Source organism: Hyla sarda, chromosome 12 (assembly GCF_029499605.1).
Source record: "Hyla sarda isolate aHylSar1 chromosome 12, aHylSar1.hap1, whole genome shotgun sequence".
Classification (NCBI taxonomy): Eukaryota; Metazoa; Chordata; class Amphibia; order Anura; family Hylidae; genus Hyla; species Hyla sarda.
In genome coordinates, this window is record NC_079200.1 from 67,591,770 (window position 1) to 67,606,768 (window position 14,999).

At 45.6% G+C, this 14,999-nt stretch overlaps 1 protein-coding gene across 6 annotated transcripts in view; it reads right to left on the bottom strand.

Moving 5' to 3' along the window:
- The window catches only part of RTEL1 (regulator of telomere elongation helicase 1), a 169,983-nt gene that overhangs the window by 79,775 nt on the left and 75,209 nt on the right, over positions 1–14,999 (bottom strand). For 5 of the 6 annotated variants that reach the window (XM_056549286.1, XM_056549291.1, XM_056549292.1 and 2 more), the window contains exons 15-23: positions 11,092–11,167; positions 9,706–9,838; positions 9,411–9,524; positions 8,511–8,551; positions 6,914–6,999; positions 6,752–6,829; positions 6,027–6,104; positions 5,798–5,944; positions 851–966 (exon numbers count right to left, since the gene is read on the bottom strand). In XM_056549286.1, the coding sequence (XP_056405261.1) occupies positions 851–966; positions 5,798–5,944; positions 6,027–6,104; positions 6,752–6,829; positions 6,914–6,999; positions 8,511–8,551; positions 9,411–9,524; positions 9,706–9,838; positions 11,092–11,167 (869 nt within the window). The remainder of the gene's footprint in view (positions 1–850; positions 967–5,797; positions 5,945–6,026; positions 6,105–6,751; positions 6,830–6,913; positions 7,000–8,510; positions 8,552–9,410; positions 9,525–9,705; positions 9,839–11,091; positions 11,168–14,999) is intronic. The other variant, XM_056549289.1, reaches the window with a different exon arrangement.

Genomic DNA, 14,999 nt, shown 5'->3' on the forward strand with positions numbered 1-14,999 from the left:
ATGTGAGAGGGTGTGACAGCGAACGTGCTCCGGGGACTGATTCAAACGGGGTGCTGCGTACAAGATCACGGGGGTCCCCTGCGGCGGGACCCCCGCGATCAGGCATCTTATCCCCTAACCTTTGGATTGGGGATAAGATGTCTTAGCGCCGGAGTACCCCTTCAATAAGCCCTTGTCTGTCAGCACACAAGGTAGTTATCTAACAATACTCATTACATATCAACAAAATAAGTGATGAGTGTCTGATTACTCTGTCTCCAATCTCTGGATTCTCCATTGATCATGAGAACAGGGGTCTTGTGTCTCACATTTGAACGATGCAGCATTTAACAACATGGCCTGACAGAGCTAGCCGAGCGATGTACTCTGCTTTCCTACAGCATTCTCATCTGCTATCTCATTCAAATGGGGGAAGGTGTTTGAGGGGGTGGAGGCCTAGAGCCCTGTTCTGTCCCTGTTCTTAGCGGGAGTCGCAGCGATCAGATATTCATCACAAAACCTGTGGATAAGGTATGATGATTTTGATGGAAAAAGGAGGAAGTAATGCACCCAGCAGCAATTCCTCTATGCTCTGTATGGTACGGCCATGCCTGCTCTGTACAGTGAAGATGCAGGAGATACATGAATATAAAGCCCTATATATCAATAATGATCTCAATAAACAGCAGTACACAGATAGTCAACAACACTATCTTAAAAGGAATGTGTCAGCTCTATATCATCCTTTAGTGCTGCAGACATTGGCAGATATCTGATAAAACAAATAATACCTGATGGCTGCGCAATAGTCATTTTTAATAAAAGCACTGGATGTACACTTTAAGCATTCCTTGTATCATGAGTATTTTACCTGTGATCACACAAAAAGATAGCGCCATAGTCTTGTTGATGCCGGATGACTCTGCCTATGGCTTGATTGACAGCTCGAGAAGCCTGTTGTCGATACCACTCTTGTCCAGAAAGATACTGGAGGACAGACAAAAACACAAGTGTGGACATTTATGAAAACCAAAGTAAAGACAAATTCAATGAGATTTACTCTATTTACTGGATACATCTGAGATACTAGTAAGCTTCATCACCTTATCATACTAGTGTCTAGGAATAACTCCACTGTCAGTGCCTGCGATGGGAGTGGACAGCTTTTGCATTGAGTCCCAGATGTTAAAAATCTGGTAAATTTTAGGTATTAGTTTTTTACCTTCACAGATTGCTCTGGCTATACACTTCTCATGCAACCATTCAAATGAAGGGCCAACCATTTAATGTCTGATTTATGATGACCATATGCAGGGATGTAAAAAGAAGCTCCTATGACTCAATGTAAAATCTGTAGTAGGGCCCCCACATATCATGGGCCATCTATAAGATTGCCCTACTGCCACATAAGAAGGCATCAATAGGACCCCACTGGGATCAGAGCACAGGTATGACTATGACCTCTGCTCCCCTTATAGTTACACTTTCGTCATTATGCCCTACCATTAGAGGTGAGCAAAAAATACACTACCTGGGGGACATTTATCATTAGGTGTTTATTGTAGACACAGATCTACCCCTTAACACTGCTTGTCTAATTTACACTCTTGCTCAAAATTTACAAAAGTTGCGCACGTCCTTTGATAAATTTTGCGCAAGTATAGAAAGAGCTGAGTGTGTGATAGTGTACATGTAGCAGAAATTAGTGTGCGGCATGTGTATGGAAACGAGCTGAATGTGTGATTATGGGGAAGATTTATCAAAACCTGTGCAGAGGCAAAGTTGCCCATAGCAACCAATCAGCTTACTTCTTACATTCTTAACAAGGCCTCTGAAAAATGAAAGAAGCGATCTGATGGGCAACTTTCCTTACCACAGGTTTTGATAAATCTCCCCCTATGTGTATGCATGACCATACACACACTCAGCTCCGCTGCACACATACACTCAGCTCCGCTGAATACACACACACGCTCCGCTGCATACACACACTCCGCTCCGCTGCATACACACACTCCGCTCCGCTGCATACACACACTCCGCTCCGCTGCATACACACACTCCGCTCCGCTGCATACACACACTCCGCTCCGCTGCATACACACACTCCGCTCCGCTGCATACACACAATCACACACTCGGCTCTGCTGCATAAACACAATCACACACTCGGCTCTGCTGCATACACACAATCACACACTCAGCTTTGCTGCATACACACAATCGCACACTCAGCTTTGCTGCATACACACAATCACACACTCAGCTGTGCTGTATGCACAATCACAACCACACACTAGGGCTGCAACGATTAATCGATGTTATCGATGAAATTCGATAACGGGATTCGTTGTCGACGAATCCAGTTATCGAATAATAAGCTGATTCATTGACCGGGCACCAGCTGTCATAACGGTGCTGTGGCAGTGCGATCACACGTTAGTCCGCACCGCCGCAGCCTTGTTATTTTTTTTAGTTAAGTCCTCTGACCCACCCTCCGCTACCCACTGCTCACCAATCGCGTGCTGCTACTGCTGCTCTGTTCTCCTCCCCTCCCCTGCCACTTGTGGACGCTCTGCATTATGCCTCCTCAGCCTGCCGTGGAGGACTCTGTACTACTGCCACCAGTAGGACAGTTTCCTGCAGTTTAATGCACACTGCTACTGTTATTGCATATTAACACACACATGGGAGGTATCTGTAGAGCATTGCACCCTAGTGTCATCCACTAGGATGCAATGCTCTGCACATATCCCCATCTGTATAGTAGTGTGTTTACTACATGCACACTGCTATACACATGGTAGTATGTGCAGAGCATTGCATCCTAGTGTCTGTTCTACAGACACAGGGGTGCAATGCTCTGCACACACTGCTATTCACATAGGGGTATATGCAGGGCATTGCGCCCCTGTGTCTGTAGTACAGACACTAGGATGCAATGCTCTGCACATACTACCATGTGTATAGCAGTGTGCATGTAGTACACACTTACACTACTATACACATGGGGGTATGTGCAGAGCATTGCACCCTTGTGTCTGTAGTACAGACACAAGGATGCAATGCTCTGCACATACCCCCATGGGTAAAACAGTGTGTATGTAGTACATATATACTGCTATACACATAGGGGGGAGGGGTGTAGAGCATTTGCATCCTAGAGTCTGTACTACAGACATGGGTCAAGTGCAATGCTCTGCAGTCTGAAAATACCCCCATGTGTATAGGAGTGCTATTTAAAAAGTGTAAACTATAAAAACAAATAAAATGTAAATAAACCGCACCCCCAATAAAAATTAGCTCCACCTTTTCCTATTGCTATACATGGCTAATTGTCTGAACTATTAAAATTAAATGTTAGTAAATCATTAACATTTTATTTTAATAGTTCAGTCAGTTACCCATGCAGCAATATCAAATTTACGATAGTTTCTGTACAGGATCATTAATAATGATCAGGTACAGCAACCAGCGTAAACAAAAAAAATTTTTTTTTAAATTATTTAAAAAAGGCCAAAATTGCTGTTGTTTGGTCACATAACATTCTAAAAACTTTTCATATGGCCATTGTACATAATTCTTCAAGCAGAATCACCTGGAGCCCTTATTTTGGCATTTTGACGTTTTTTTTTTCCAATTAATCGATAAAATAATCGACAAATGATCGATTATTAAAATAAACGTTAGCTGCAGCCCTATCACACACTCAGCTCTGCTGCATACTCACAATCACACACTCTATGCACAATCACAACCACACACTGTATGCACAATCACAACCACACACTCCGCTCTGCTGCATACACACACTCAGCTCTGCTGCATACAGTCACACACTCAGCTCTGCTGCATTTACAGTCACACACTCAGCTCTGCTGCATTTACAGTCACACACTCAGCTCTGCTGCATTTACAGTCACACACTCAGCTCTGCTGCATGCACACAATCACACACTCAGCTCTGGTGCATGCACACGATCACACACACAGCTCTGCTGCATACACATGATCACACACTCAGCTCTGCTGCATACACATGATCCCACACTCAGCTCTGCTGCATACACATGATCACACCCTCAGCTCTGCTGCATTCACATGATCACACACTCAGCTCTGCTGCATACACATGATCACACACAGCTCTGCTGCATACACACACAGTCACACACTCAGCTCTGCATACAGCCACCCACTCAGCTCTGCTGCATACACACAATCAGCTCTTCTGCATGCACACAATCACACACACAGCACTGCGGCATACACACAATCACACACACAGCTCTGCTGCATACACACAGCTCTGCTGCATACACACAATCACACATACAGCTCTGCTGCATACACACAATCACACACACAGATCTGCTGCATACACACAATCACACACACAGATCTGCTGCATACACACAATCACACACTCAGCTTTGCTGCATTTACAAAGTCACACACTCAGCTCTGCTGCATACACTTGATCGCACATATACATAGACCTAACAGCTGTACCTCCTTCTTCCTCCCTGCACATACAGTGGTATTCTTAGCTGTTTGGTACCCATGGTTACAGCCTACACAGGTGCAATCTCCCGCACTCATCAAGAACAGCAGATTTTAAATTTTACACAGTTTGAACATTCTACCTCCTCACTCCTCATAGCTGATTGGACCACTGCGGTTTTACCAAAGTGGTCCCGTTCAGCTCCGCTAAGCTGCCGGGAAGTATTTCTGGATATCTTAGGTTGGGTCCACACTACGTTTTGTCCCATACGGGAGCGCATACGGCAGGGGGGAGCTAAAAGCTTGCGCTCCCGTATGTCACCGTATGCGCTCCCGTATGTCATTCATTTCAATGAGCCGACCGGAGTGAAACGTTTGGTCCGGTCGGCTCATTTTTGCGCCGTATGCGCTTTTACAACCGGACCTAAAACTGTGGTCAACCACGGTTTTAGGTCCGGTTGTAAAAGCGCATACGGCGCAAAAATGAGCCGACCGGACCGAACGTTTCACTCCGGTCGGCTCATTGAAATGAATGACATACGGGAGCGCATACGGTAACATACGGGAGCGCGAGCTTTTAGCTCCCCCCTGCCGTATGCGCTCCCGTATGGGACAAAACGTAGTGTGGACCCAGCCTTAGACCGGTGATCAGATTTTATTTCCGTGTCCAATGGGTTAATACCGGGCATCACTGCGAGGGGGTCACGGCCTCTCCAAAGTGCCGGGACATAACAGTTATTACTTAGGTGACCCAGATTTAGAGCGAAGTTTTACACGTCCTCCGTGCTGGTTTATTTTTGGGTAATTTGCTACTTGCACAAACATTAAGAGTCTATACTGAAAATACGCAGTTGATTGAGGGACACTGCATAATTAGCTCTACCATAGACCGTAACTTAGAATTCCAGATGTGATCTTCTACCAAAAATTACACAAAAAAACATGCAAAATACTCAATTTATACTTTTTTTTTAACACAAGATAGAGCCTGAAAACAGTGTATATATGATAAATCCCCCCCCCTTAATTCTGAAACCGAACCTGACAGCCCAGCCAGTGATTTGTTTAGTCTGCAAAAAAGTTTTGCATGTAATATGCCATGATTGCTCTGAGCAGCAAAGTGTGCGCACTAAGCAATCAGGGTACATTAAAAGCAAAACTACCATTTTGCAGACTGCTGAGCTCTCAGATTTAGTTTCAGATTGTATTTTTTTTAGCTTGTTGGAAGAAAATCCCTTGTTTATTCATATAGATACAAAGATCAGAAAAAAGAACATGCAAGTCAAAAATGTTATTACCAAAAAGTTGTTAATACCTGCCCAACAGTGCCTTTTGATCGTCTCATCTCATCTAGAAACTGCATCTTCAAAATCACACGAGGATCCATTCGTGGAGGGAACGGGAGGCCAGTAATGATAACACCTCTGCCATTGCAGTCTGCAAAATCTAACCCCTCACTAGCCTGGAAAGAAACCATTGCTATAAGATACGCAAAGTAAAATATATAGGCTGGGCCAATTGAGTAAGCAACATAAAACACACACCTTGCCCCTACATACTGCGAAGAAACTGGCACCACTACTGTTGGGAGCATGGATTCTTTCATAAAATGCATCCATTATCTAGATAAAAAAAGCATACAGTCAGCACTGCATAATTCAGCACACTGTAACTTTAAATAAAAAAATCTGATCATAATGATACTAATCTATCCCGTTTTGCCTGTTATCCTCCTTATTCAGGCAGCAGCTTGGTGCACAGGCAGCGCTCCAGGAGCATCCTGAAATCACTGCTGCAGCTTCCCCACTTGGCCCAGCTGTGAGCAGGCGTGAAGAAACAGCAGCTGTGACATCAGCGTACTACTGGAGGGCTGCCCGTGAAACAAGCCTGCTGCCCAATTAAGGAGGGTGAGGAGGATAATGTCCACACAGTACACAGCAGTGTGAACAGGTATAACATAACACAAACATGAATCAGCAGACAGTATTACTGTTATGTGGAGTTGCATCTTACAACTTTAAAGCTTTTTCCATCCATAATGTAAACATTAGCCACATGCTAAATAACAAGTAGAGTATTCTAATTATTCTGTGTTCTGCACTCACTTCCTTACATACAGGGAGGTTTACATTTTGAGTTGTATATTAATTTATACATTGTTAGCGCTTCCCTGTGACAATAACTCATGTTCCCACTAAAGCCAGCATGTGATCAGGTGACTGCTTTTAGATACATGGAGTTCCTTGATATCAAGTTCTGCTTTCCTCACCTCTGTGAAGGATCCTTTTCCTCTTGGCTCCACAAACATTGGTTTCATGTCTTCAATCCGTGAGGTGAGGCCATTCTCCTGAAGAAAAAAAAGAACAGGTTAACATGAATGTACATTCGTTAAACCGTGTGCAGGACTAACTCAACTGAATGATATCCTCACCCTCCAGAACTCTAGACTTTTATCCATGACTGGATAAGAAGGGAAAAAGACTAGCAGGCCATGAGGAACCACGCGAGAAATGTTACCTGGAAACAAAATTTTAAACTTCAGAAAAAAAAAGGTAACCCACAGAGGACAGACTCAGTAGGCAAAGGTGGGAGCAGATGGAGCATCTCATGGAAAACCAAGAAGTTCGTCCCCAGCACAGACAAATGGCACTCAGACAGGAAGTCCAATCCTAAGGGTATGTTCACACTGCGGAATCCCTGCGGAATTCCGCAAGTAAAATTCCGCACAGTGAATGGGCATCTGTGTGAATGGGCCTTCCGCGAGACCTGTTCACACTGCGGAAGTTCAGCGGTGGACAATTCCGCCGCTGAAATTGTTCAGCGCAAAGAAAGAACATGTTCATGCGAGCACTGCATAGCCGTCAATGGTGACGGCTATGCAGTGTCGCGCGGTCCTACCTCCGCCGCTGACTGCGAGGTTGAATCTCTGCTCGCTGAATTCTGCGAGCGAAGATTCAGCTACAATTCCGCAGTGTGAACATACCCTAATGCACAGAAGAGCAAGCTTGACAGCAGGAGGTGCACTCTTTGCACAGGAAAGGTGGAGATCAGACACAAAGTCCCTCCCCTGTACAGAGAAGTAGAAAGATTTTCACATTTTGTTAAGGTGAGGCCTTGTGCTAAAATTTAAAGCTTTCCCCCATCTGAACTCAAAATGCCACAATGATGAAGTGAAAGCCCACCTGGAGCATGAAAAAAAAAAAAAAAGCTTCTAAAGCTTGTGAGAAACAAAATTCTCTGGTGTAATGAAACCAAGATAAAACTTTTTGACATTTACTCTAAAGGCCATGTTCACACAGCAGAGCACGGAATTTTGCATGAATTTATAGCCAATTCACTTCAATGGAATTCCTGCAGTGGAAATTCTGCAGTGTAATTGGGACAGTGGAATCCCATTGAAGAATATTGACTATACATTCATGTAGCATTCTGTGCAGAAATTCTGCCATGTGAACATAGCCCAAGTGTCATGACTGGAGGAAACCAGGCACCGCTCATCACCTGCCCAATACCATCACCACAGTATAGCATGGTGATGGCAGAGTCACCTTGTGAAGGTGTTTTTCAGCATCTAGGACAAGGAGACTTGTCAGGGTTGAGGGGAAGATGAATGGAGCAAAGTAAAGAGATATTCCTAATGAAAACCTGATCTATCCCCATTCAGCCTAAAAGAACTTGAGGGGATCTACAGAGAAGACTGATGTGCAAACCTTGTGGCCTCATCCCCAAGAAGACTGAAGGCTGTAATTGCTGCCAAAGGGGCTTCAACTAAGTACTAAGTAAAGGGTCTAAATACTTCTGGCCATGCGATATTTTAGTTTTTTCTTAATTGGCAAACATTTCTAATGTTCTGTTTTAACTTTTTCATTGTGGGGTATTGAGTGAAGAATTGTTAGGGGGGGGGGGGGAGTAACCTGAATCTCTTCAGGCCACAACATAACATGTAAAGAAAGTAAAAGAGTCTGAATGCATTGTATAAGTGCACACGAAAAGCATGCAAAATGATACGATAATCGAGTGAAAATTACCAATTGTTTTCCCCAAAGATGATAAATAATCTGGCGAAAATCTGTAGAAAAAATAAAACGGAAAAATGCAATAGCACACAACAAGCATGATTAGATCAAAGTGGAGCAACAATGTTACAGATTCACATTGTAATACTACCAGCTGAAAAGCAACGTTTAGATATTGTACATTGAATGAAGAGCCACGGTGCCTGATGAACAATTTATAACTGTATAAACAGCAATTCCAGGAAATAGTCTCGTATAGTATCAAAAATTATTACTGTAACCTTTCAGCTCACAAGGAATAAATGTAATGTTCTTTGTCAGTTTTTTCCCCCAGCAGATATTTTTCCACAGTATTTACTAATGTTTCCCTACATTTTGCAATTTTCCCTATGTTTTTTATTTTTATTTTTTTTTAACACATGCTCTGATCTGTGGGGTTTTACAGAGCTCAAATACACCATATTTTCTGTGGAAACCTTAGTAAATATGTTGGGATTTTTTGAAAATGTCGGGAACATGTCCCCTTTTCGGTAACCACGCCCTCTTTTCCTGACAGCCACGCCCCCTTCTCAGATTCTCTCAGTAAAATGGAGAATTGTTTGGGTTTTTGATTTTCTGGCACAAATTCTGGCACACAGCCCGAACAAAACAGGTCGGGTTTACAATAGTAAATCAGGGCCATTGTGTGAATGATTTGACAAACTGGTGATACAATTACCTATTGTTAAAGGGGCATGTCCCTACACAGTCTGACTCTGCCCTATTGACAAAAGAATGGTAACACTTAGGTGTTGAGGTATTTACATATTTCTAGAAGGAATAATAGAAAAGCAGCCCCAAGAAGAAAGCTCTTACATGTCTAGAGACCATGAGAATGAAGAGGTTCAGGCTCTGGTATTGTGCTGACTTTACCTTCTATCAAAAGCGGAGCTAAGTTTAGCTCCATCAGGTCCCTGAGGAACAATTCCGACCCAAATTTGATGTTTTTCAATGACATGTGGGTTTTCCAGTGACACGGGAAAAGGGCTAAAAATTATGAAGTAATGAATGAGAGTTAGACAATAACAATAAGCAGTACCAGTGGCTTGTAATCTACGAAACAATGAAAAACATAAATGCACATAAATGTAACAGTTAGAGACATATACAAGTTAGGTTTCCTTGCTGTTGTAAAACTACAACTTCCAGCATGTCTTATGTAACTTACATCTGCATTTCCATGGTGAAGGAGCTGAGAGGACACAGGGTCCCACTGGTCAAAATAATACTCCGTACTCCCTGACTCACTAGGTCGTGCATTGTGTAGCCAGGACTGAAGCACCAGTAGCTAAGAATCTTCCCTGCAAGATAGAGGGAAAAAATTTGAAAAACGTGAACCTGGCAATCTCAGACCAGGCAACAGAAACCCTTCCACTCATACAAATTTATCTCCGATATTGGATATAGAGTGCAAAAAACTCTGGCGCCACCTATCATAAGGATAACGCAATAAAGCCCCAAAGACAAGCTTCTGAGCAGCACACACATTCCATTTTCAGTGGACTCTGCTTAAAGGAAGTGTATAAGCATACCTCATACACTAGGTCATGTCTCAAAGGGGGCATAGCATGACAAATTAATTCTATCTAGTGTGCTTCATGAATTCTTGTATCATGCTCTGCCTCCTTAGCCCTGCACTAACCCCACTCTCAGTTTGAGGATTGATTTGATTGGTTGCTTGATTGACAGGAGTGTAATAATATTACTGGATACAGTCATTAGATTCTGGAAAAAATTAGGAAATTGGCTTCTACATGGATAGACACTACAGCGTAATAAGCTAAATTGGATAGTCATGTTTTTTTTTCAGCTTTAGGCTCCTTTCACACTATGAGTACTCATCCATTATTAACAGTCCGTTTTCTGTGTAAAAACGGATGTATAATAACGGATGAAATAACGGGTGCTAACGGCTGAATAAATATTCATCCGTTAAGACCCGTTATAACATCCCTCCGGCTGCTGGCACTATGCGCTGCAGACAGAAATACTTTTCATTCATGTATATAGAAGCGCTGTGGGGGCAGACATATAGAGTTATCTGCTCAGCCCAGCGCATCTATATACATATGCCGCCGCAGCGCTACGTATGAAAAGTATTTCTATCAGCAGCATCAGGCGGCCGATGCTGCTGCTAGAATGCTTTTCACATATAGCGCTGCAGTGGCATATGTATATAGAAGCGCTGCGTAGTACTTTATAACTTTATACTTGTGCAGCGGGGGGCACAATATACATGCGCTGCAGGGGGTATATATTTATAAATGCGCCGGCAGGGGGTATATTTCTAAATGTGCCAGCGGGGGGGTATATTTATTAATGCGCCGGCGGGAGTCATATCTTTATTAATGCGCTGCAGGCATATTATAAATGTGCTGGGGGGCTAGATATATAGTCTAGATGTCTTATAAATGATGTAACTATGATCTATTTGGAATCACAAACCCTCACCAGCTATAAAGGATATATAGAAGGTACTTTTTTTTTTTTTTTTAAAGTAGACAATGCCTTTAATAACAAGACATAAAAGAAGTGTAAATGTAGACAAACTTACCTCCCTGCTTTCTGCTGATACTCCAGATGTCTCCCCGAGGCTTTTTCCTCTGGCTGTTGTCCGGATGGATATGGACCTGAAGACAGGTGGAAAAGATAGAAAAAATATATAATCTCCCGAAGTCACTTTGAAATTAAAGAGTAGAAGGTGAAATCTCACAGCACTGCCTGCTCATACAGTTAGCAGCCTTTAAAAAGAAAACTCTGGTACTTAACACGTCATCCCCTTATCCACAGGATAGGGGGGTAAGTGTCTGATTGCCTGCCCCTGGTGCCCCGGCTCTCCCCATGTACGGAGCGGCAACTACTCCGCACAAAGTGGTGGTTGACACGCCCCTTCCATGCATCTCTATGGGAGAGCCAGAGATACACGAGTGCTCCCATAAAGATGCATGGAGGCAGCATGTTGGCCACCACTTTGTGCGATGGTTGACAGAGCTCCATGCATGGAGATGGCCTTGGAGCCAGACAGGATATCGCAGGGGTCCCAGCTGTCACACCACTTAACCCCCCCCCCCAACTCCTGTGGGCAGACACTTATCTCCTATGCTGTGGATAGGGTATTTGTTAAGTACTGAAGTTCCCCTTTAAAGTCCTAGCTAATTTGACAACAGGCTTGGAGAGAAGCAACTGCACTCTGGGTGCTAAAGTTGCCATGCACAGGTACAATTGGATTAGTACTATACTAATGGCTTAATGCACAATACTCAAAAGGGCATTGTAAGGTTGTCTGGTGGTATACTTGCAACTCTCTAGATCAGACATTTGAGTATTCCTAAAGGGAAACTAAAGGGAACCGTATAGCAATGCAATAAGGATGCCAACAAGCAGATCCAGTGCTGCTGCTGTGCAGTAGTCATAAGGGGAAGTGCCCTGATGACGTTACCTTACACAGGTCCTTGCAGCTAAACATTGGCCTCAAGCACAGTGGTCACAAGCACTTCCTTTACCAAGTGACCTCTGATGACAGTGATTGGCTGCAGCAGACACATGCAAACATTTGTACAGAACATTTGTCACATTCACGAGGGATGCCGGAAACACACAACTCTGGACCAGGAGCAACAGAAAGTATAGAAGAAGAAGGGGGGAGCGGAGCCACCAGAGCAGAGACTGACGGATCCGACGAGGGAGAGTAATCTTGCGATCGAGAGACAAAGGAGATCTGTCCCATTGAGAGAGAATCGCCAGTTGATGGGGGCGGTAATGAAACTGGGCAAAGGGTACGGCCTCCATGGCCGCTACCATCCGAGCCAAGACTTCCATGCAAATGCGGATGGAAACTGGGACCTGGGCCCGAAGAGAGCGGACTCCTGACAGGAGAGTCAGACGTTTGTCCGGCGGAAGGCAAATCCGAACCGAGGCCGTGTTGAATTGAAGTCCCAAGAAGATCAGAGACTGGGTGGGAGAGAGGACAGACTTGTCCTGGTTGACCATCCACCCGAAGCGATCCAAGGTCTGGAGAATGAGATCCACATTCTCCAGAGTCTGGACTCTGGTGGGAGCCTTGATGAGAAGGTCGTCCAGGTAAGGGATCACCGAGACTCCTCTCGACCGCAACAGGGCTATCACTGGTGCAAAGATCTTGGTAAAGACCCGAGGAGCAGTGGCCAGACCAAAGGGGAGGGCTACGAATTGAAAATGCCCCTCCGGAACCGCAAAGTGGAGGTACCGCTGATGGCCAGGAGATATTGGAACATGGAGGTAAGCATCCTTGATGTCCACCGAAGAAAGAAACTCCCCTTGTTCCACGGATGCCACTACGGAACGGAGAGATTACATTCGGAAGTGGTGGATGAGATGATGACGGTTGAGACGTTTGAAGTCCAAGATTGGCCGCACAGAACCGCCCTTCTTGGGGACCACAAAAAGATTGGAATAGAAATCCCGAAAACATTCTCCTGGAGGAACGGGGACAATAACTCCTTGGAGAAGTAGGGACTGGAGGGCCTCCCGAAACTGCTTCGCCAGAGAAGGCGACCGGGGGGCCCGGGACTGAAAAAAATTGATCCCTCGGAAGAGAGGCAAATTCGATTCGGTATCCGTTGGACACCACATCCCTGACCCAAGAGTCCTGAATGTGTGTGGTCCAGATGTCTCGAAAAAGTAAGAGACGACCTCCCACCCGAGATAAATCTGTGGCTGGGGGCTTCACTTCATGCGGAAGTGGGTTTGCGGTTGCCCAATTTGGCCGCAAAACAGTCGGAACGGTTGGTGTCCGACTTCCAAGACGGGCGCGCCCGGAACGAGGAAGCCTTCTTGTCCCGCGAAGGCGCCTGCCCAGACCCCTTATTGGGGCCTAAAGTCCGAAAGGACCATAAGGAAGAGGACTTCCTCTGGGAAGTAGAACGAGCCTTATTTTGAGGCAACAAGGAACTCTCACCCCCCGTCGCTTCAGAGATAATCTCGTCAAGACGCTTGCCAAAAAGACGGGTACCAGTAAAAGGAAGCTCAGTGAGAGACCTTTTGGACACGGCATCCACATCCCATGCCTTAAGCCACATGGAACGGCGGAGGGCCGCTAGGTGACCCACAGCAAAGGCAGCACATCGGGCTCACCGCATGGAAGCTGTGCACAGAAAGTCCCCAGCTTTAGAGCATTGGAGAACCAAAGCAGACAGATCCTCTGGGGGGGATCCCGCCAGGATTCCCTGACAGAGTTCTGAGCACCACACCGATAGGGCCTTGGATGCCCATGCAGAGGCGAAGGTGGGAAGCAGAGAAGAGCCTGCTGCTTCAGAGGCAAACTTCGCTAAGGACTCCACCTTCTTGTCCGTCGGATCCTTGAAGGCAGCCGCGTCTACTAGCGGCAGTGTAGTAGCCTTAGAGAGGTGGGAAATTGGTGGATCCACCGAGGGAGGGGAAACCACCTTAGAGACAAGGTCCTTGGCGAATGGGTAATTTACTTGAACCTTCTTCATTCCCGGGAACCTCTTGTCCGGATGTTTCCATGCACATTCCAGAAGGGTGTCAAATTCAGCGAGAGAGCTGAACATTTGAGGTGCTGGTTTAGCACGATGAAAGGATACTTCAGGAGTCACGTCGGAAGATCCTGGGTCCTCTAAGTGAAAGGTGTCTCTTATGGCCGCAACCAATGAGTTCACCGTTTCAACTGTATCCGAGCGGATCTCTGAGTCAGATGCCGATTCGGAAGCCTCATCCGCCAGTTCACCAGGAGAATGTGAACGAGTGGAGGCAGCCCTGGAGGGGGTGACCCTGATTGGGTACACGGCTCTGGCGAGGCAGAGCGGCAACTCCGGGAACGTCCTCTGGAAGAGCGACGTTTGTGAACAGATGACAAGGGGGGGGCGGGACGCACGAGGGGAGCACCCACGTCTACTTGAAGACTCAATGGAAGATTCAGAAGAAGCGCTTGTGAGAGCGTGAAGCATGTGGAGAAGACCCTTTAGAGGGCCAGGGCAGGGCAGACCTCAAGGAAGACACCACATCACGGGAGGCCTCAGCCACCGAACGGGAGAATTGAGTCAAGTCAGCCATATACTGGGATAGGGAAGAAACCCAGGCTGGAGGGGCGGCCGAATCCACCAGAACTGAAAGAGCATCCGGGGGGCCAGGGGGTCTGGGGGAGCAGGCAGAGCAAGTGGGTTCAGCAGTACCAGGCATTTTGGAATTACAGCTCTTACAGACAAAATTGGAAACTAACACTCCAGTTGTCTGTTTAGAGGGAGGAACAGTTCTGGGTACGGACATAATGAAAAAAGAACTCTCTCACCCGAGTCTGTGTCCCCAGGGCAGCTGCTGTGAGGAGAACTCCGCTCTAGTGTAGATAGAGAGGGAAAAAAAAACAGCCAATAGCCAGAGAGGGGCGTGCCTGGAGCAGGGGTACTGTCTGATTGGCCCCTGCCAGCTATAATCGCGCGCACGGCGCTGATTGGAGGACGATTCGTG